At 39.5% G+C, this 21,625-nt stretch overlaps 2 protein-coding genes across 6 annotated transcripts; one reads left to right on the forward strand and one right to left on the reverse strand.

The window, feature by feature from the left end:
• The first annotated feature begins 339 nt into the window (after window positions 1-339).
• Window positions 340-16,014, forward strand: acvr1l (activin A receptor, type 1 like). 3 transcript variants are annotated; one of them, XM_044374503.1, is made up of 12 exons: window positions 340-449; window positions 922-958; window positions 2,162-2,416; window positions 5,958-6,041; window positions 8,652-8,906; window positions 9,067-9,278; window positions 9,836-9,935; window positions 11,468-11,614; window positions 11,967-12,242; window positions 13,000-13,197; window positions 13,324-13,454; window positions 13,791-16,014. In XM_044374503.1, the coding sequence occupies exons 4-12, from the start codon at window positions 5,969-5,971 to the stop codon at window positions 13,920-13,922; spliced, it is 1,524 nt and encodes a 507-aa protein (XP_044230438.1). In that variant the 5' UTR covers window positions 340-449; window positions 922-958; window positions 2,162-2,416; window positions 5,958-5,968; the 3' UTR covers window positions 13,923-16,014. The 3 variants fall into 3 exon arrangements, with proteins under 3 accessions (XP_044230438.1, XP_044230440.1, XP_044230437.1); XM_044374505.1 differs by lacking the exon at window positions 340-449 and adding an exon at window positions 482-623; XM_044374502.1 differs by lacking the exons at window positions 340-449; window positions 922-958; window positions 2,162-2,416 and adding an exon at window positions 5,072-5,221.
• d2hgdh (D-2-hydroxyglutarate dehydrogenase) lies at window positions 15,149-20,409 on the reverse strand. 3 transcript variants are annotated; one of them, XM_044374500.1, is made up of 10 exons: window positions 20,235-20,409; window positions 18,529-18,855; window positions 18,390-18,447; window positions 18,155-18,294; window positions 17,880-18,073; window positions 17,618-17,786; window positions 17,346-17,489; window positions 17,065-17,207; window positions 16,580-16,745; window positions 15,149-16,380 (listed from the first exon to the last, which is right to left on the reverse strand). In XM_044374500.1, exons 2-10 carry the CDS (start codon window positions 18,851-18,853, stop codon window positions 16,118-16,120), a joined length of 1,602 nt encoding a protein of 533 aa, XP_044230435.1. In that variant the 5' UTR covers window positions 18,854-18,855; window positions 20,235-20,409; the 3' UTR covers window positions 15,149-16,117. The 3 variants fall into 3 exon arrangements, with proteins under 3 accessions (XP_044230435.1, XP_044230434.1, XP_044230436.1); XM_044374499.1 differs by having other exon boundaries at window positions 18,529-18,882; window positions 20,235-20,408; XM_044374501.1 differs by lacking the exon at window positions 20,235-20,409 and having other exon boundaries at window positions 18,540-18,578.
• Window positions 20,410-21,625: the final 1,216 nt, after the last annotated feature.

Consider the following 21,625-nt stretch of genomic DNA (forward strand, 5'->3'; position numbering starts at 1 on the left):
CTTAGGTAGTAATACTATAATTTAAAATAATGTAAGTATGTATATATTGACATAGGTAAGTCCTGTATATCTACAGTAGATATACAGTAGATACTAGTAGTTGTTGTTGTAGTAGTAGTAGTAGTGAGTGCAGTACTTTAGTAAATGTAGCCTTCTTTGCTTCAGCTTATCTCAGTTAAAAGGGCTTTTAACTGATGTAGTATTCATTTTTATTCCCACTTAATATTAAAACTAATATCACAGGTGTTATGGTAATTTTCGTCTTTAACCTGTCGGAGGACTCCTCTGCCCCACAATGCATCTCCACAATAATATTTTGGTGACGTCATGTGTAGCGTGAACAGCCAGTGAGTGGGCTGGGCTGCGGTGCTGTCTGCCTCTCCCATCACAAAATCACCCCAATAACATAATTTAAACTTGACTTAGAAGCTGTGCCCCGTGTGTGCCAAGTAGGTGGATGTTTTCGCCAGGCTGCCGCTTTGTGCTCTGATACTGCAGCTAGCTTAGCTTAGCTCGCAGCAGCATCGTGCAGCCGTCTGTCTGACTGGCGCCTCCGAGGCACTTGTGGACGGCCAATAAACCCGCTTATGGCCTGTCAACTTTAAACCAGATGATTATATTGAGTGAATATTAAGTCTTTTTCTTTTTAACTACTAATACAAGTGATCCCATGTGGTTGTCTTAGAAATGGTTGCAGTTAAATCAATAATTAGTGATGTGCATGAAATAAACCTTTGACAAAGACAAATTGAGGACTCTCTGGTTCTGCCATTATAAGTTGTTGCTTCCTTTCTGTCTGAAGCATTGGCAGGGATCATCAGTAAACACAGAGGAGAGTAAATGTAATTATTCTCTTTACAAGAGTGTACTCATTTGAACTCTCTCTCTGTCTCCTCTTCTCTTATTCTCTCCTTCCTTCAGTGCACTGAAACATGGCTACAGGCCCTGCAGACATCAGGTACTGTGCTCAGTTGTCTTCTTGCCCCCCCCACCTTCCATAGACCCATATATGTCTTTCTTTTGGGGGGAGGTGGGGGGTGGCAGGTCAACAGTATATGCCACATAGAAGTTGTATACATCATCTGAAATCTGGGAACCTGAAGATGCAGTTCAGCACCACTTGGCCACCAGGATGCCCCAGAAAAACAGCAGTAGTTTCACAGACTGTATATGTATCATGATCACAAATGAGACAAACAGAAAATGAGTCAGCTTGATTGGTTTCATTAGAGACAATTATGTGTTTCCTGCAGCTCTCATTATCTTCATTGTAAAGTCCCTTTGAGGAAACGTCGTGATTTTGGGCTATACAAATAAAGATAAATAAAACTGACTTGACGTCATCCTCTGCATCTGGAGCCTGTTCCAAGTGGCAGGTTTATTGGGTTCTTTGTTTAATTGTATAACTTTGCTGAATAAAATCTGAAACCAGGGTAAGTTGACAGGAATAATGCCCGGGCCTTTTTGTTTGGCTGATTTAAATCACTGAAATGTGACTCAAAAAAGCACAATTTGTGTGCCATCAGTATTTGCGATGGGATCTGCAATATGGATGAGTAAAAACGTAGCTAGATAAAAACAACTCACCTGCAGCACACCGTTATGGTTTTTCAATAGACACTGGATGTCATTTTTAAAGTCTTTGTATTCCAGATGTATTGCACTGACTAGAAAAGTCCTATTCTGTAGTATCATCTTGCTGTGGACAGATATTTGTTCCATGTTGACAGTGAAGGAAAAACTGATGTTTCTCGTTTAGTGATAATTAAATTAAATTCTTCTCCACTGCACACAACAGCTAGAAGAAAAATGGGCTTTAGCAATGACTGTTGTTTGAATCAGAAACTTGGTGCATTTGTTATGTGATCTTGTCACAGTTTGTGGATACTATAGACTTAATTTTGGGCACAGTGAGAGTCTCACCTCCCTGGTGACAACTGCTAGAGGATGATCAGTCCACCCACTTCTGTGTGTGTCTGCCTTTTAGTGTGAGTGCACAGTTACTTTGTGTTGCACTTTGTGTGTGAGTGAGAAACTTGGTGAGACAGAAGTCTTACTGTCTCTGGTTTGCTGCCTTAAATAAATCCACATTGTGTATCTGTTTTTATGCACTGCAGAACAGCAGGAGAATATAATGAACCTCCTTTCATCTCTTCCACAGATGGACAGTTGGTGTGTCTGTGTGATAGCCCCAAATGCCTCCAGCACACCCAGTGCCACAGCAACCGGTACTTCTCCTCTGTCAAAGGGGGCAGCAGCGGGGTGATGTTTGAGCGTGGCTGCCTGCAAGGGTCGGAGAAAATCCGTTTGCATTGCTCCACAGCTCCGTCCTTCCACCAGGCCATTTTCTGCTGTGCCCAGGACATGTGTAACAGCAACACCACCAGGAGCTATCTGATGTCTCTGCTGCCATCAGGTACATATAACCTGCTGCCAGCTCCAGGCCATGGCAGAGACTAGCAGCATAGATGTCATCTCCAAACATGGAGGCTGTGTCTTGTTTCAAATAGCTGAGGGATGCTTGCTTATACCAAACTGTGGTGTTCAATGGCAACAAATAAATACAATGCACAAATGTGTTTTTATGAAGTCCCTTCAGTACCTTCTGGAGCTGGAACTATCTCATATTACATGTACAGTACCAGTACACTTCTCAAGGTGTGTCCAAATCTTTGACTGGTACTGTATGTAACATAAAAATAGAGCAGATTACTTACAAATATGTCTGAAAAAAGAAACTATTACTAGTTAATGAAAGTGTGGTCATGTTGAGAAAGTTTAAAAGAAAATCATGGAGAAAGATTGTTGAAGATGATAATATTTTTTCAAATTTCAATCTATAACCTCCCACCTCACTAAAAGTTCCTATTATTCGGATTTAGATTAATAAATGAACATGAAAAAAAAAGACTGAACAGATACCTTGATTTTGTCCATACAATCTCTGGTGTTCAGGCCACGGACACATTGCAAATTGCCTTTAATATTCCGATCTGTGGTGTTCCCGGCCAGATCCAAACACTTCTGCTCCTCAGCATCAGATAATACGATTGTATTACATCCGAAACACATCTAAAACTGTATTTCAGTTTCAGATGTGCATGGTTAGTCAGGAGATGGAGGGTCATATTGGTTTTTGTGCACCTTTTAAGAGCTCTTTTTTTTTTTGGAGGGGGGGTATCTGATCCTCAGCATGCATGGATGAAGGAACAAGGAAGCACAGTTGCACTTTTTAAATCAAGCATGTGAAAGCAATGTGAAATGAAATGTGTACTTTTCCAAGATTTCCAGTGAGAGTATACAGGAAATTGTGAGCCACCCAAATCTTGATGTATCTCGTCTCAATAAATATATAACATTTGCTATTTGAAATGTTTCATTTCACAAAAGTACATTCATTTTACATGGTGTAAGTGAAAGTAGTCTTTGTTTCTGTGTTTCTTCTCTTGCACTTCACACTGGCTGGAATGTCTCTTGGCAGTGGAAACATGCCACAAAGAAATTGAACATATCTAATTTTACTTATTCACTACTAAATATTGCTAACTAATAAGACAGTGTCATACATAACACTTGGTTTGGGTTAGTTATCTGTTCTTGAGAGGTGCAGAAGTATTTATGTGTCACAGTAAAAAATGTAACATGTGGTCTGTCACTCAGAATAAATAAGCAGTGGATTTTACAAAAAGTCACTTTGATTACTGATTCAGAGAGAATCAAGCATTCACCTAAATTTAACCAAAATTGCACCAACTATCTATGTAGCTGTAAGTGTCCCAGAGAATGATAATGATAGAGATGTTATCAATTAAACATAACCAAACAAAAATTCAGTCATATTGAATCATTTTGTATCATCAAAAGTTTTTTTTTAAATTTTAGTAAGACAAAATATAAGAGTGTAGATTATTGGTTTAAGTTAGTACCTTATACAGCCTATGGTTAGTGGTTAGTACACTATTAAATAGACAGCAAGCCAATTATGTCTAAAAACTACTGATAATACAAACTAAGTTTTATTATATTATCAATCATAATAAGTAGTTATTACAGGATTGAGGAGACTAAATATTTATTGACATTTTCCATCAGGATTTGTCCCTGGAGGCTGTAATAATCACTGTCTGTGGAGCTGTTGATGTACCATTTGATTACTAACTGAATGTTCACCCACACAAACTGAACTGTTACACAATTGTAAGATTTTTCAGAGTTATAATTACAGGATATTGACACATACATGACTTCTCCCCTGAAGCTGTCACAGTTATCTGAGTCATACAGTCTGTATTTGGAGGAGATGCTCTCATACACCACCCCTCTTCAAAATCTAAATTTAGGCTACATGGAGAGATTAATATGAGGTAATTTAATGGTATCTATTACCTAATGGTTGTTTTCAAATCCCTAAAGTACTAATACCATAGTTTAAAATAATGTAAGTATTTACATATTTACATAGGTAAGTCCTGTATATATACGGTATACTTCTATGTAAAAGTTCTGCATTCAAATATTTACTTAGCTGAAGTATAGAAGTATTATGATGTAATGTACAGTATACAAGTATCTATATACATACTATGTGTTTAATTATTGATGCATTTAACTGTAATGCAAGTATTTGAATGTTGCATGTAGTATTAGTATTAGTGTATATTTTGGTAATTTACACAGTATATTTTATCATCTTATTTAAAATTTGACCAACGAAGGTATCAGATAAATATAATGAAATAAAAATAAAAATATATACCTTAAAATGTAATTACTCTTTGTGACAGTACCTAAAAACTGCACTAAGTGATACTAATAGTAGTAGTAGTAGTAGTAATAGTAGTAGTAGTAGTAGTAGTAGTAGTAGTAGTAGTAGTAGTAGTAGTGAGTACAGTACTTGAGTAAATGTAGCCTCCTTTGCTTCTGCTTATCTCAGTTAAAAAGGTAATATTCATGTTATTCCCATTTAACATCAAAACTAAAATCACAGGTGTTATGTTTATTTTCGTCTTTAACCTGTTGGAGGACTCCTCTGCCCCACAATGCATCTCGACGATAATATTTTGGTGACGTCATGTGTAGCTTGAACAGCCAGTGGGTGGGCTGGGCTGCGGTGCTTTCGGCTTCTCCCATCGCAAATCACCCTAATAATATAATTTAAACTTGACATACGGACATATAAACATCACAGAATGACTTAGAAGCTGTGCTCCGTGTGTGCCAGGTAGGTGGATGTTTGCTTTGTATGTTTTTTTGTCCGGCTGCCAGGCTGCCGCTTTGTGCTCTGATACTGCAGCTAGCTTAGCTTAGCTCGCAGCAGCATCGGGCAGCCGTCTGTCTGACTGGCGCCTCCGAGGCGCCTGTGGACGGCCAATAAACCCGCTTGTTAATGGCCTGTTGGCTACAGCAAACAATCAGGACCCCAGTCTGTGGTGTTTACCAAGGAGGAGTTACTGATAGCTTTGTTCTTTTAAAGACTTAACGCAAAAAACAGCGGCTATGACATTGAAATTTAAGGTGTGAAGTTAGCTTCACGTCAGTTGTTGTAAATGCTACATTAACTGTTAGCCTGCAGAGCAACAACAAATATTCCCATTGAAGTCATCAGTAATAATTAGCTCCTTTATTAACAAGTCAACTTTAAACCATATGATTATATTGGGTGAATATAAAGTCATTTTCTTTTTAACTACTAATACAAGTGATCCCATGTGGTTGTTTTAGAAATGGTTGCAGTTTAAGCAATAATTAGTAATGTGTATGAAATAAACCTTTGACAAAGATAAATTGAGGACTCTTTAGTTCCGCCATTATAAGTTGTTGCTTCCTTTCTGTCTGAGGCATTGGCAGGGATCATCAGTAAACACAGAGGGGGGTAAATGTAATTATCCTCTTTGCAAGAGTGTACTCATTTGAACTCTCTCTCTGTCTCCTCTTCTCTTATTCTCTCCTTCCTTCAGTGCACTGAAACATGGGTTGTTGCAGTGTCCACATCCTTCTGCTGCTCTTGCTACAGGCCCTGCAGACATCGGCTGAGGGCTCAGGTACTGTGCTCAGTTGTCTTCCTGCTCTCCTGCTCCCCCCTCCCTACCATAGACCCATTCTGTCTTTTTGTGGGGTGGGGGCATTTTTAGGGAGAGATAGCATGTCAACAGTATATGCCACAAAGAAGTTGTATATATCATCTGAAAGCTGGGTACCTGAAGATGCAGTTCAGCGCTGTGTGTCAAGTTTTTCTAGTCATAACCCTGTAATATACACTGTGTTTTGATTAGGCGCCAATACAAATTTTGAAAGTTTAGAGTGTATAAGGGCTTAGAACATTATGATGGAAGTATATGATGGCTATCACCATGCTCAGTTATGTCTCAAGTTGTTGCAGCAATCTTTTGTTACACAGATTTGGTGCAAAATTCAACTTTAATTTTTGACCACTCAGTGTCAAAAACCCTGCCAAAATACCACATTAAGACAATAAGACCTTGAGGAATACCATAGAAAAATTCATTCTGCGATTTGGTATCAAGAACTTTTGACATTTTGAAGAAGAATAGCATTTTCCTGTGATTGGATGGCGAGTACTTCTTGCTCATAAACCTCCTTATTGTCAATAAACCTAGGAAAGCCATACGTCCCCTGAATGACCTAGGCCTGTAGTTTATGATTGTAAAGTTTCATGAGGCTGTGAGGTCACAATAGGTCATTTTATACGGTGAGGTCAAGTTTCAAAAAATGGTCTCACAACAATGAAATGGCTACCATGGGGACTAACATCATTACACATGACGACAGTTGGGCTCATTCAATCCACAAGAGTCTCAACTTTCCAGTCATACCAAATTTATACAATTCCAAAACTGTTTAGGGACCCCAGTATGCGGAAATATTCAAATACACAATATTTTTAGAATAGGCGAAAATAACACATTTATACTGCATGCAAAAAACTGCATGGTTTTTGACCATAACTGCATGGGATTAGCATAAAGTGGGCATGACTGTAAAGGTGAGACTCGTGGGTACCCATAGAACCCATTTTCATTCAGATATCTTGAGGTGAGAGGTCAGTGGAACCCCTTTGAAAATGGCCATGCTAGTTTTTCCCCTTGCCAAAATTTAGCCTAACTTTGGAGCGTTATTTAGCTCCCTTCCTGACAAGCTAGCATGACATGGTTGGTACCAGTGAATGCCTCAGGTCGTTTAATTTCATATGATACCAGAATATATGATATTCACTTTAACTGAGCCTGCTTAAACCTCTGAAAGACAGTAATGTCAGCTGAGGACACCGGCGTCCTGGAGTTGAAGAGGTTAAAAACAATGTGCAGACTGAAAGCCTCTCATCTGTTGTCTGTTCATGATGTGCAGTCACACTAAAAGATCATGAGTTATTATCACACTGGCAGCTGCTCATTTCTAGTGAGGAGCAATCACCCATGTCCATGACAGCAGAGAGTCACACATTGTTGTACCACTCAGAGTGATGATTTGAAGCTGGGCTAAGGTTTAAGGCACGTTCAGACAGTGACATTTGTTACCATCTAGGTGATACTGTGGACACAGGTGCCACAACTGCCATGCAGTTCACCACTTTGCAATGTCACACTATGTAGCTGTGGACGTGGAGTGTCGGAAAAACACAACAGCACCTTAAAAAAAAATTTTTTTTTAATTGGTTTTAATAATTTCTTGGCATCTTTTGCTTTTGCTGGACAGTTGATTGTTGGGACAGACATGAAGTATGATAAGCACTTGGCCACCAGGATGTCCCAAAAAAAACAAAATTGTACCCAAAGCAAAACAGCAATAGCTTTACAGACTGTATATGTGTCATGATCACAAATGAGACAAACAGAAAATGAGTCAGCTTGATTGGTTTCATTAGAGACAATTATGTGTTTCCTGCAGCTCTCATTATCTACATTGTAAAGTCCCTTTGAGGAAACGTCGTGATTTTGGGCTATACAAATAAAGATAAATAAAACTGACTTGACGTCATCCTCTGCATCTGGAGCCTGTTCCAAGTGGCAGGTTTATTGGGTTCTTTGTTTAATTGTATAACTTTGCTGAATAAAATCTGAAACCAGGGTAAGTTGACAGGAATAATGCCCGGGCCTTTTTGTTTGGCTGATTTAAATCACTGAAATGTGACTCAAAAAAGCACAATTTGTCTGCCATCAGTATTTGCGATGGGATCTGCAATATGGATGAGTAAAAACGTAGCTAGATCAAAACAACTCACCTGCAGCGCACCGTTGTGGTTTTTCAATAGACACTGGATGTCCTTGTAATCCAGATGTATTGCACTGTCTAGAAAAATCCTGTAGTAACATCTTGCCTTAGACAAATATTTGTTCCATGTTGACAGTGAAGGAAAAACTGATGTCTCTGGTTTAGTGATAATTTAATTAAATTCTTCTTTAACAATGACTGTTGTTTGAATCAGAAACTTGGTGCATTTGTTATTTGATCTTGTCACAGTTTGTGGATACTATAGACTTAATTTTGGGCACAGTGAGAGTCTCACCTCCCTGGTGACAACTGCTAGAGGATGATCAGTCCACCCGCTTAAATAAATCCACATTGTGTATCTGTTTTTATGCACTGCAGAACAGCAGGAGAGTATAATGAACCTCCTTTCATCTCTTCCACAGATGGACAGTTGGTGTGTCTGTGTGATAGCCCCAAATGCCTCCAGGACACCCAGTGCCAGGGCACCCGGTGCTTCTCCTCCGTCAAAGTGGGCAGCAGCGGGGTGATGTTTGAGCGTGGCTGCCTGCAAGGGTCGGAGAAAATCCGTTTGCATTGCTCCACAGCTCCGTCCTTCCACCAGGCCATTTTCTGCTGTGCTCAGGACATGTGTAACAGCAACACCAGCAGGAGCTATCTGATGTCTCTGCTGCCATCAGGTACATATAACTTAGTAACCAACAAAAAAAAACCTAACTTCAGCAAAGAAGTGAATCATCAAGCAAAATGTTCTGTATCAGTCCATGAAATATTTTGGCACTATCCTACTTTTCCTGTTTCTCCAATCTGAATCTATTTCTTGTCTTCTCTTGCCCACAGCCCCAGAAGAAGAGCCGGTCCGGTATCGTGTAGAGATGCTGGCTCTCTTTGTACTTGGTCCTGTGGTGGTTCTGGCTGTGCTGTCTGTAGTATCCGTACTGGCCTGCAGGAGGCTCCACCACGGCCGTCTGCAGAGGCTGCAGGAGTTTGACACTGAACAGGGAGCCATAGACGGCCTCATCACCTCCAATGTGGGAGACAGCACTTTAGCAGTAAGAGCGACAGACGTTCCTCTTGAATCCCCTCTAAGAAATAATTCGGAAATGTGGTTATTTCAGTTTTGCCAGCTGTTTACCAGCATCATCCTCCAGCTATTAGTCAAGTTTGTTAGAGTATCTGCAAGTCCCGATAGAAGTCCTGATTATTTAATTAATCAAAATTCATGGCTTTCATTGGTGCTGATTACAGTCAAATATTGTTTTTTATACTTTTAAATTTAATTTTGTAAAGTTTTTTTTTTATGAAAGCTGTGATTTTCTGGTGCTCTGTTCCTTTATGGGGAAATTAAACAATTCATGCAGACAAGAGCTGTGTTTATTGTTTTTTAATTAGTTTTTAGGTGATTAAAATCTTTGGCATTTAGCTCTCAAATTTAATTGGCGGAACCTGCAGACAACCTGATTTTCAACCCAAGATTTTAGTGTTTAGGTCACAACCATTTTCACTATTATTTCCAGCTGTTATTACCTTAATCGGGCACCTAATTTTTGTAGTGTAGGGAAAAAAATGTGGCACACACAACTAAACTGATATCTTTCTCTATACTCAGGACCTGCTGGATCACTCGTGTACTTCAGGCAGTGGCTCAGGTCTTCCCTTCCTGGTCCAGAGAACTGTGGCCAGGCAGATCAGTCTGATGGAGTGTGTCGGTAAGTACAACAAACCACAGTGAACATGTCATCTGCAGACAAACTTATTTATTTACATTTACATTTTGCAGACACTATTATCCAAAGCAACTTACAAGTGAGGCATGACAGTCAAGCGTTAGAGGACAGTGACTCAAAAGAGCCGTGGTACAAATTCTTAAGTAGCTGACCAGGTACAAGTGCAGTGAGACGGAGCGCTAGACAGAAGATGACTGGAAGTAGCATAAGAAACAGCATAAACCATAAGAAAGTAGTGCAACAATCAAGAAAAAGTTAAAGGGGCTAAAGCGTTGAGGTGTTCACGGACAAGCTGAGTTTTCAGGCGTGTCTTGAATACACAGACGGAGTCGCTACACTGTGCGGAGCTCATTCCACCATCGCAGAACCACAAACAAAAATAGTCTGGATCTTGATTTCCTATTTATCAGTTGACTGATTTAATTAAAGCTCTACCGAGGAAATTCATGTCACAAGCAGAAAAACATTCTAGGGATAATGACAGTTTTTTTTTCTTCTCGTTATTGATAAATCTGTCAATTATTTTCTGGTTTAATTGTTCATATAAAATGTCAGAAACTAGTGAAAAATGTCCTAGAGCTTAAGGTTACGTCTTCAGATGTCTCGTTTTGTCTGACCAACAGTTTAAAAGTCAGTGGTGTTATATTTACTATCCCCTGAGTCAAAGAAAAAGAGGAAACCCTCGCATTAAAAACAAAACAAATGTATAAGTAACCTGGAGCACAGAACACAGCATGTTATTTCTGTAGTTTCGTACTAGTCAGGAGAAAGAAACGCCTATTCAGCCGTTTATCTGCTGAACATCAGCACTCAGTCTGTGTCAGTCAGTCTTGTGTCATTCACACCAGACGCAGACTGAAGTTCTTCATGCTCAGTTTCAATTTACTGTTCGTATCGGTTCTTTTGAGTGACTGTACATATCTACTACATATCTATCCTAGGATGTAACTCGCATAAAGATACAAATCAGACAGCAATGTTAAATAGATGATGACAGGATCACAATAATAACAGTTCACGTCATTTTTTGCTTAACTGTCAAAACACGTGTTATCACTTCCTCTCTCTTTCCATTTTTGTGCGTCGTTGACCGTGTTGTTCAATATTACGACACTTGTGTGAGGTTGGTGATGTAAGATTTAGTCATTTTCATGGTAAGTCTGACAAATTTCAATTTAAGTGTTCAAATAAAAGTATGTAGGTCACATGCCTTGGGATCCTGTTTTGTACCACAGTACCATACAGCACAGTTTGTACCAGTTTGGAATTGGAAAAATGTGGCTTTGTGGAGCGTCGCGCTGTTGATGTTGAAACATCAGATCTGTGTCTGTGAAAAATCAGACTTCAGAGCTCTTCAGATGCGGTATGAATGTAGCCAAAAGTAGAATGAAATCATCTGAAAAGTCCTTCTTAATTAAAAAAAAAAAAATGTAAAACTCAAAATTCTGTATATTTATTCTGACTTCCTGTACATCTATCTCTCAACCTCTCCTTTTCTCATCCCTCTTTTCAAGGCAAGGGAAGGTATGGAGAGGTGTGGCGAGGCCAGTGGCAGGGGGAGAACGTGGCTGTTAAAATCTTCTCCTCGAGAGATGAAAAGTCCTGGTTCAGAGAGACTGAGATCTACAATACAGTGCTGCTAAGACATGAAAACATACTGGGTGAGTCTGTTGCAGACAAAAACGACAGGTTTTCAAACCAGTTAGTACAAATTGGGAAAAGATTAATTTAGAAAAAAACACCTTTCTTGTATTTTGCTTGAGTTTCAAGAAATAAAAGCTCTTTTGAAAGCTAAATGCATCTGGTAGATGTGTTTTACATCTTGCTTGTTTTATTTAACCTTTCTTGTAACCTGCTGCCTACCTACTGATTTAAAAACAGTTAAACTGAGAGGGTGGAAGTAAATAATGCAGTAACACCTCTGCATCATAATATAATGCAATCCAGCAAAGTAGCCCGGTAATAAATGTCTTTTTAATAAATGAAAACATTTCTCTCTCTCTCTCTTCTCAGGCTTCATGGCGTCTGACATGACTTCTCGAAACTCCAGCACCCAGCTGTGGCTCATCACTCATTACCATGAAAACGGCTCGCTTTACGACTACCTGCAGCGAGTTGCCGTGGAGACGTCGGAGGGCTTGGCCATGGCGGCGTCGATAGCGTGCGGCCTGGTGCACCTGCACACAGAGATCTTCGGCACAGAGGGGAAACCGGCCATCGCGCACCGGGACCTGAAGAGCAAAAACATCCTTGTCACGAAGGAGCTGCGTTGCTGCATCGCAGACCTGGGTCAGTTCATTTAATGACTACTTTGTCTTTATCCACTATTTATATGTTAGTGTTCTCTATCCTGCATCATAGGTCCAGTGTCCAACATTTCATGCATTGGTATCTGCTACATTTTTCAGGAGCATTAACATGAACAATAACAGCACTGCTTGACCTCAAATTGACCTTAAGGATAATATATCTACATTTTTTCTGTTCAGAAAGTTTATTTTTAGGGTATGATTGATCAGTAATAAACAAGATAAAATAAAATGACAAATAGGTTAGATAGTAGCTTTTTCAGGAATACTGTGGAGTCCACATTGTAAACATCTTGTTTAAATCTTCATGTTTCTCATTCAAATACGTTGTTTATATCTTAAAGAGGATATAACATGTCTTTTGTGATTTTATGTAATTTATATATTGTTATAATGTCTGTTAAACATGGTCAAAGTTTTAAAACTTGAGGCCAGTATAAGATAAGTAAGGAGTTTTTTGAACTGTAAATCATGCAAACATATACCAGTGGAGCCCCACGATATAAACATAGTCCTGGAAATGTGCAGGTTATATCCTCTCTAAGGCCTTTCAAATATGTTTCCTACTTTTTAATGTAGGAAACCTGCATTGTTTTCATCAGGTTGTGATCTTCTCTAATTTTATTGGTCCTTTGCACTCTGTCCGTCTTTTACCTGGTTTGTATTCATGTGTGTCCATTTAAGGACAGGTCTTTTTGATATCCTACTTAAATGATGTATATTTTTGTATGTTACAGGACTGGCTGTGACTCACTCCCAGGCAGACAACCTGCTGGATGTGGGCAACAACCCGAAAGTGGGCACCAAGCGTTACATGGCACCTGAGGTGCTGGACGAGACCATTCAGACAGACTGCTTTGACGCCTATAAGAGAGTGGACATCTGGGCCTTTGGGCTGGTGCTGTGGGAGATAGCAAGACGCACGTACAGCAACGGTGAGTGTCTTGTCTGCAGTGCACTTTTAGCACTCAGCAGGACGTTGCCAGGACACAAGGACATCCTCTTGGACCAGTTACGTTGCTTGTATCGGTTCCGCTCATTTCTGCCGTCTCAATTTCCAGGTATCGTCGAGGAGTACAAGCCTCCGTTCTACGATCAGGTGCCAAATGACCCCAGCTTTGAGGACATGAAGAAGGTGGTGTGTGTGGAGCAGCAGAGGCCTTTCATTCCCAATCGCTGGTTCTCTGATCCGGTGAGTAACATTCATATTAATACTTAATTTACCCTCGTTAAAGAAACGATCGCTCATGTCAAAATATACTGTCAGTACAGTGACCAATAACGTCCACCATGGCAATTAACGGCCAAACATTTTGGCAGCTGTGTGATGTAGTTTAATGGCAGATTGCCCTTCTTGAGGCATGACTGATTTGAAACCCAGTAGCTGTGACCTCAGAGTGCCCCTACACGTCTGAAAGCTCTTGCAGTCACATTGATCGTGGAGCTTCTTCTCACCGTGGGTGTATTCACTGCATGGCTCTCCTGTTATTTTCCATCCTCTTAACCATCTTGTTTCTTTCTCTCTCAGACTCTATCTGCTCTGGTGAAACTGATGAAGGAGTGCTGGTACCAGAACCCCTCTGCCAGGCTAACAGCACTGCGTATCAAGAAGACCCTGGACAAGATTCACAGCTCTCTGGAGAAGGGCAAGGAGTCGTGAGAGGGAGAGGAGCTTCAGAGGCAGCCGCCCGATGTCAGGGCTCGGCACAGAGAAGAGCCCCCCGTGTTTGTTAAAAGAGAAAGGACGATAACGGGGACTGACAGCCAGAGGAAAGAGTTGTTCAAGTGTCATCCAGCCTCATTTTTCTCTCGCTCTCTCACACACTTTCTCTTCCTTTCTCTGTGGTTGCCTTCCACTGACATCCTTCTCTCTGACTTGAAGCCCACACAGACCTGTCGTCTCTGAACAAGCCAGCCTTCGCTACGGGACATAAATCAGTTGCCAATGTGTTCGCACTGACCTGAACTGTGGACTGTTACTGAGTGTGAAGAACATGGATGGCATATTGTAGTATCCCATCCCAATGCTTTAATGCCCATTTAAGACTGCTCTGGGTTTGGCCTTCTTAAACACACACACATACACACTTTACAATTCAATTTCTGATCCCCTGCCAGTGTTATTTGGCGTGTGGTCGCGGCATTCTGCTCAGAGACAATCAGAAAGAGTTTCACTCATTTAGCTTTATTAGAACATGCCAACTGTCGCCACAAACACTACAAACACACAAATATGTTCACTGACAAAGGAAAAGAGCCAATAGAATCAAAAAAATGTTTTTAAAACTTTTTAAAATAGTATGATATTTATGTATTAAAACTCCACTGCTACCACACTACTGAGGGTATGTAAGGCTGATGTACGAAGGCGCGTGAAACTTGACTGTATACATATATAGGCATTTACTCTACTGGACATTCTGTACCCATATTGTCATTATCGGAGCTAGTAGGAAATGATTTGTTGAGAAATAGCGGAAAAAGTAGGAAAACTGTTCCAGCTGAGCTTGAGTTTGTTTGTATGGAAAAACAGGATAAAACACTACAGATAACATGTTTATTCTGGTGGTTCCTGGAGTAGACACATATTAAGTACCTGCCAATAGGAATTAGTCTGTATCTTATAATAAGAATATGAAATGAACTGATCCTCTCTGCCTGGCATACTTTATAAACTCACTGTGGCTGGTTTAAAAAATAAAAGTCCTCTGTGCAATGGAGAGAGGAGTAAAGGAAGACGTGTTTATAGTAGAGCTGACTTTTTTTTTTTTAAGATAATGGAGGTGAAGTCTTTTTCTGTAGCGAGCCGGGCCTCCATTTACTCCTCTCGTCTCCCATCATGCCGCACTGTATGAGCAGCTGGAATAATGAAAAACAAAAACACTCCCCATCTTCATTTGGTTTTATTCAAGATTCATTTTAAACTGATGAAGTTGCCTAGGTGTACGGTTACAGATGTTCACAAATGCTGGTTTTGTTTTGAAGGAAAAAAAAATGTTGCTTTGTCTTTTTTTTATATGTAATAAAACATTTACTGCACTCTTGCCTAATTATCAGCTGACTTGCGTTATGATTTAAGAAAATACATATTTCTACAAATAGAAATATTACATTCCAGTTGTGACCCATGAAGTAGGGTCAACACTGTTTGTATTCCAGTGCTGGACGTTAATACACAGGCTGCAATTTAAATGCAGAACATGTGGACTTAGACAGAAACAGCTGTCGACCAGACAGACTGTAGCCACAAGTGTTTACACATATTTAAGATGTTCAAGCCCTCGAGGATTCTGTCACTTTCTTATTCGCTGCCTGCCTCCTAGTGGCCGCTAGTAGGCACAACACTGTTTACACATCAGGATCATTCACCGGCTTCCTCTCAGCAATACTGAAGAACACGGAGTGTACTTACTATACAAAATTAGTTGTATATTCTATGGAACAAGGACTGGATCAGACTTAATTCAAGTAGCAGAGGTAGTTAATGTTTAGAAATAACTTCAATTGAAATATTCAGTCCAGAGTGCCAAAAATTCAACAACCTGTTGACTTCAATGTCATTTTGAAATTAGTTCTTTGTGCAAATGAACATGAAACTTTTTCACTTTAGGGAACATATGGAGCAAACTGACATCACTTGATGTTTGTGGCTGTTTCTTGTGCAAAACTAGCAGCTCTGCAACAAATGTGTGAGAGGGGTATCACAGGAAAGGGTGTGACCTGCCATAAAACTACTTATCAATCAAGTTGTAGCTCAAAAAAGCCCCTGCATTAGCTCTACATAAATCACCTTTTACATCCAAATTTGAAAACTATATGTGTCTAAACAAAGACAGAACTTCCCGTCACTGAGGGTCATTTCAGGTTGTCTGGCAAAGTCTTGTACGGGTTGAGAATGCCTTTGGGGTCCAGCATGGCCTTGATGTTTCCCATCAGAGTGACAGCCTGGCTTGGTTTACTGTAGTAGATGTAGTTCCTCTTCTTCAGGCCCAGGCCGTGCTCAGCACTGATGCTTCCCTGACAGCCAGCTGTCCACTCGTAGACAAAAGGCTCTATGGCGGCCAGGAGAGCAGGGTCTTTGGCAGGAGAGGTGATGTTCAAGTGGAGGTTCCCGTCACCTACAGGAAGAGATGGAGAGATCAGGTCAGGGATGAAGGGTGAAAGTGAGGTGAAAACAATATTTAACCTGAATATTTAATGTAAGGCACTACCTATTTCAGGATATAGTACAAAGAAATCATGTCTCATGCTAGCAGGCTGCTTTTTCCCTCCTGATATACAGACTTTTTTTCATCTCTTTCCATCTCGTGGTCTTACCTACGTGTCCGTATCCCACCACACTCTTGGCCCGGTCCCCTAGGTGCTCCCTCATATCCGTCACCAGCTGGTAGATCCGCTCCACAGGAAGTGAGATGTCATACTTGTAGGTGAACCCATCGTGAGTCAGTGCCTCTGTGACACGTTCACGCATTGACCACAGAGCCTTGACACAGGCAGAGAGGAAACAGACAAGACAGGAAATATGGAAAGGCTGATTGTATCATCATTATTTCCACAAAACCTACCGAGTTTAAATATGATCAATTAATCATTTTAACTAATTTTTCAAGCAAAAATGCCAAAAATAGCTAGTTTCAGCTTCTAAGATGTGAATATTTGTAGCTTTTATTTGCCTAATGTGACGGTAAACTTAATATTAGCATTTTTCTATATTGTCTGACATATAAAAGTCTAAACAGTTTATCGATTACCTAAGAAAATAATCAGCAGATCAATCGATAATGAAAATAATCGAACGTTACCTTTATTTTTGAGTCCTCAGTTGCCACAGTCCCATCAGTAACCAGCGATGATGTCATCGCCTCCTCTAAGAAGTTGTGGAGCTTCTCCCCGTCGTGTGTCGGGTCAGATCCAGACGTTTCTATGACGACGTAGAACGGACAGTCTGCAGAGTGGAGGGAACAGGTTAGCATGTGTATGTGTGTGTTTTTAATTGTGTCAGACACGGAGATCGCCTGTGTGTGTGTGTGTGTGTGTGTGTGTGTGTGTGTGTGTGTGTGTGTGTGTGTGTGTAGTTGTGTACCGGAGATGGGATTGGGAAGTTTGAGGTGCGTATTCAGCAGCCTCATACATTCACTGTCCAAGAACTCGTAGGCTGACAGAATTTCTCCCAGCATGCCTCTGCACAGCTGAAATGTCTTCAGCAGCTGCTCGAAGGTCTCACAACCTAAAAACAGAGATAAGGAAGGTATGATTTAGCCGCAAACTCATAAACTCTAATCTTTAACAACTATGACACAATTTTCTAAACTGCCTGCACACAGTTTTGTGCTTGTAGATGTGAGAAATTCCTACCCAGGAAAACCACATTGACAGATTTGGGTTTCCGTGGACAAAGGACGGACACTGCGGTAATGACCCCCAGTGTGCCCTCTGATCCTATAAAGAGCTGTTTCAGGTCATATCCTGTATTATCTTTCCTCAGCGTGGCCAAGCAGTCCAGCACCCGCCCATCTGCCAACACCTGTACATTCATAAACACAAGCATTAGATCAATTATTCTATCCTTCAACATAAGACACCTTTCCTCTGCAGCCCCTCATTTATTTACACTAACCACTTCCACACCCAGCACAGTCCCGTGTAAGGAGCCGTATCGCAGCAGCCGGAGTCCGCCCGCATTAGTTGCAACGTTACCCCCAATGTGACAACTGCCTTTTGCCCCCAGATCCAGTGGCATGATGTAGTCTCTCTCCTCCAGGTAGAGAGACAAGTTCTCCAGGACACAACCGGCCTGGCACGTCAGAATACCTGCCAGATGGAGAAAAGGATCTCTCAAGATGATTCAAACACTTTTTTTTTTTTTTGAAGATTCAATATTTTGAGACTCACCAGAAATACTATCAAAGCTAAGGATGTTGTTCATGAGAGCAGTGGAGAGGATGATCTCATCATAAACTGGCACACTTCCTCCCACCAGCCCGGTGTTTCCTCCTTGTGTGTTCACTGCCAGGTTACGATTGTTACAATAACTACATCAGGGGGATGAGAGGAATAAGACAACTTTAAGCCTCTGATATACACCTCAGTTGTCTGTTTATCCGTCCACCAGCTGTTTGTTCTTTACCTGAGAATTTGAGAAACTTCTTCTGTTGTCTGAGGTCTCAGCAATACTTCACTGGAACCTGAAGTGAACATCAGTGAATCAGAAATATGAAATACATCGTTGTACAAGTAGAATGAGTTTATTCAGTTCCAGGTTTCACCTCTCACTGACTTTAGCCAGTCCACATTACTTGACTCCAGCAGGTCTGGATCAGTGATGGTTCTGGCTTGAAGAATTTTCCTGAAGAAGTTCAAATCTTCTTCAGTTACTCTGGAGAACGGCAGCCTCTCTGGGGCTGCAGCGGGGGATTGTTTTGGACCATCTGCCCCAGCGTGCAGCTTTCGACAGCAGGCTCTAAACTGCCATGAGCTGGTGAGGTGAACTGGACTGCAGAGGTCTACATGTGAAGGTCTGGCTGTGGCAGTAGATGAGAGGGCGCTCAGAGCTGTCCTCAGTCTTAGTGTCCTGTGCAAAATCCCAGCCATGACTGCAGAGAGTTGAAAGGTAAAACAGGCTGTAGGAGATAAATGGGATGAATCATCAGTCTTGTTACATAAGACAGAAGCTGGTAAACCTCTCAGTGCAACAGATATACTTCTTATTTTCCAGGTTGGATAGTTGGATCTAGTTATGTGGAACAGCTCAGCAAATGACAACAACAAAAATCTACTCATGTGTCAGCTTTGTAGCAAATCTAAGCTAAGCTTTGTAGCCAATCTGTAATGAAGTAGCACAGTTCTGATGTCAGAAAGGAATGTAGCTTTTGTAATGTAAAATCCAACTTCTTGTTACTTATCAGCCAACATGGAAATATACCTGCGATAAGCTAATAGCCACTTTATGGCATAACTCTCTCTCTCTCACATACTGACAAATTCTGAAAAGATCTGTAAAACACCTTATCAAAGAAAGTCAATGTCAATATGTAATTGATACCTTATTCTATTTATCGCTGAACAATTCCAAACTCCAATTGTCAAAAAGTCAATCTTAAATTTTTTTTTTTTTTTTTTTTTACACAAATCTTACCTAAAATAATCATTATTTATGGTGAAAATCAAAATTAACCACCGCACACTGAGATGACTTTACTGTGACTTTATTAGGAGCCTAATAAAGCTCCTTTCACCCTATATGTTCCTGCGACCAACCAGCACCTGACTGAAAATACTGGCTGTGCATGGGGAGTTCTGTCCTTTGTAATCATTATTGATATCAATTTATTCTCTGATTATTTTTCCAATTTATCCTTTGATCCATAAAATATCAGAAAATAGCTATAATAATTCCAAAGCCCAAAGGAGAGATAATCATACGTCTAACAGTAAAAAAAAACAAAACAAAATGTTAAGTTTAATATGAGTAGTTTCATATTAGGAAAACCAGCAAATATTCACATTTGAGAAGCTGAATGAAAGCATTTTTGCTTAAAAACTTAAAACCTTTTTTAAAAACAATTCAATAATTATCTAAATTTTTGTAGAATAATGTTATAATTATTATTATTATTTAGCTATCGATTAATTGTTTGAGGTCTAATCTGAAACAGGAATTTTACTTTTGTAACATTTCAGGATAGTTACAATAAGCATCTAGATTGTAGAAACACAAAGTCTTTTTGTCATTGCAGCAATGGAAGAAATAACACGTTTGCAAGTTGCTTCCCCGAAGACATTTACCTTTAATGCTACTAAACTGCAGACAAACTGGCTCCGCTTTTCGTATAAGAAAGCTAAAACTACGTCAGTGCTATTACCAGAATAAACAGTTAATTTCATCTTGCACCTAACGTCACTGTTACTTCAGTTAGCTCGATTAGCACAATGTTTGACAAGAATTTAGCGACCAATTTCTATAATTACTTACCATAAACGTTCACTTAACAGCCCGCATCGCTGTGTGCCTGTGTGCTAAGATGTGTCGTATCTCTATGCGAGATGTGTCTCAAGGTTCAAGGGTAGTTAAGGGTCTTAACAGATGTCTTATTTAGTGTTTACAACTAACAAGTTAGCAAGTACAGGAAGCAGTTGAGGGTGAAAGGTCATGGAGCTGAGCACGGACCAATCAGAATCAGGCTTTCAGATTCAGCCAATGGGCGGGAGCCTTTTGTCATTATCAATCACTACAAACCAAGATTCAACAACAACAACAACAACAACAACAACAACAACAATAATAATAATAATAACAATAATAATAATAATAATAATAATAATAATAATAATAATAATAATAATAATAATAATAATAATAATAATAATGCATTTAATTCTTAAATTATTGGTTCTTCTTCCACCCACAGTGGTGAAATGAGTTAATTTAATGTCTGTATTTTGGTACAATTTTAAAGTATTTGTAATTTACTTGAATACTTTCATTTTGTGTTCATTTATACTTCTACTCCACGTCATTTTAGAGGAAAATATTGTACTTTTTATTTCACTACTTTACTCAAGAGGGCTATAGTTAGTTATATCTCAGATGAAAACTGTTCATGCAAGTCTTATATTTATCTAAGATGATAACAACATTAACATGCTGCTCTCATTAATGCATCAATAATAACGAATTCTTAATTATAATATGCAATACTATAACACAGACTGGGCCTCCATCATAAGTACTGTCACTTTCAATATGTTGCTGACTGTAATTCTGTTCTTTTACTTATGTATAATTTTGATTGCAGGACTTTTACTTATAATAGTGAAGTTTATACTGTAGTATTGCTTCTCTCACTTTTATTAAAGTACTCGTAATCGAAAATGGCCCTTTTCAGAGTTACATTAATATACGTTTTAGTATTGATAATTGGATAATAGCCTAATTATTGATGTTTCCATGTGTAAAGCAGCTTTTTAATGTAGCTGGTCAAGGTAACAATGATTTTAACGACTTCATATACAGTTGGGTAGTTTTATCAATAATGATGCATCATTTTTTATTTGTTGATCATGTTTTGTGTGTAAAATCTGCAAAGAAACTTTGAAAAAAATGTAGAAATACAAGTATTAAATAGCAGAAAATACAAATACTCAAGTAAAATAAAATTACTTCAAGCACTAAAATACAGTACTTGAGTAAATTTTGTTACATTATACCACTATACACTAAATTATTAACCAACAACTGATTCTAGGATCAGATTTACCTTTCTAACATACATGTTTAACTTTTAGGTTCAGCTGCCTTTAATAAGTTACAGATTCACACCCATTCTTTACTTATAGTTTCCAACTTCAGGGTATTTATAATAA

This window comes from Thunnus albacares, chromosome 15 (assembly GCF_914725855.1).
Source record: "Thunnus albacares chromosome 15, fThuAlb1.1, whole genome shotgun sequence".
Lineage (NCBI taxonomy): Eukaryota > Metazoa > Chordata > Actinopteri > Scombriformes > Scombridae > Thunnus > Thunnus albacares.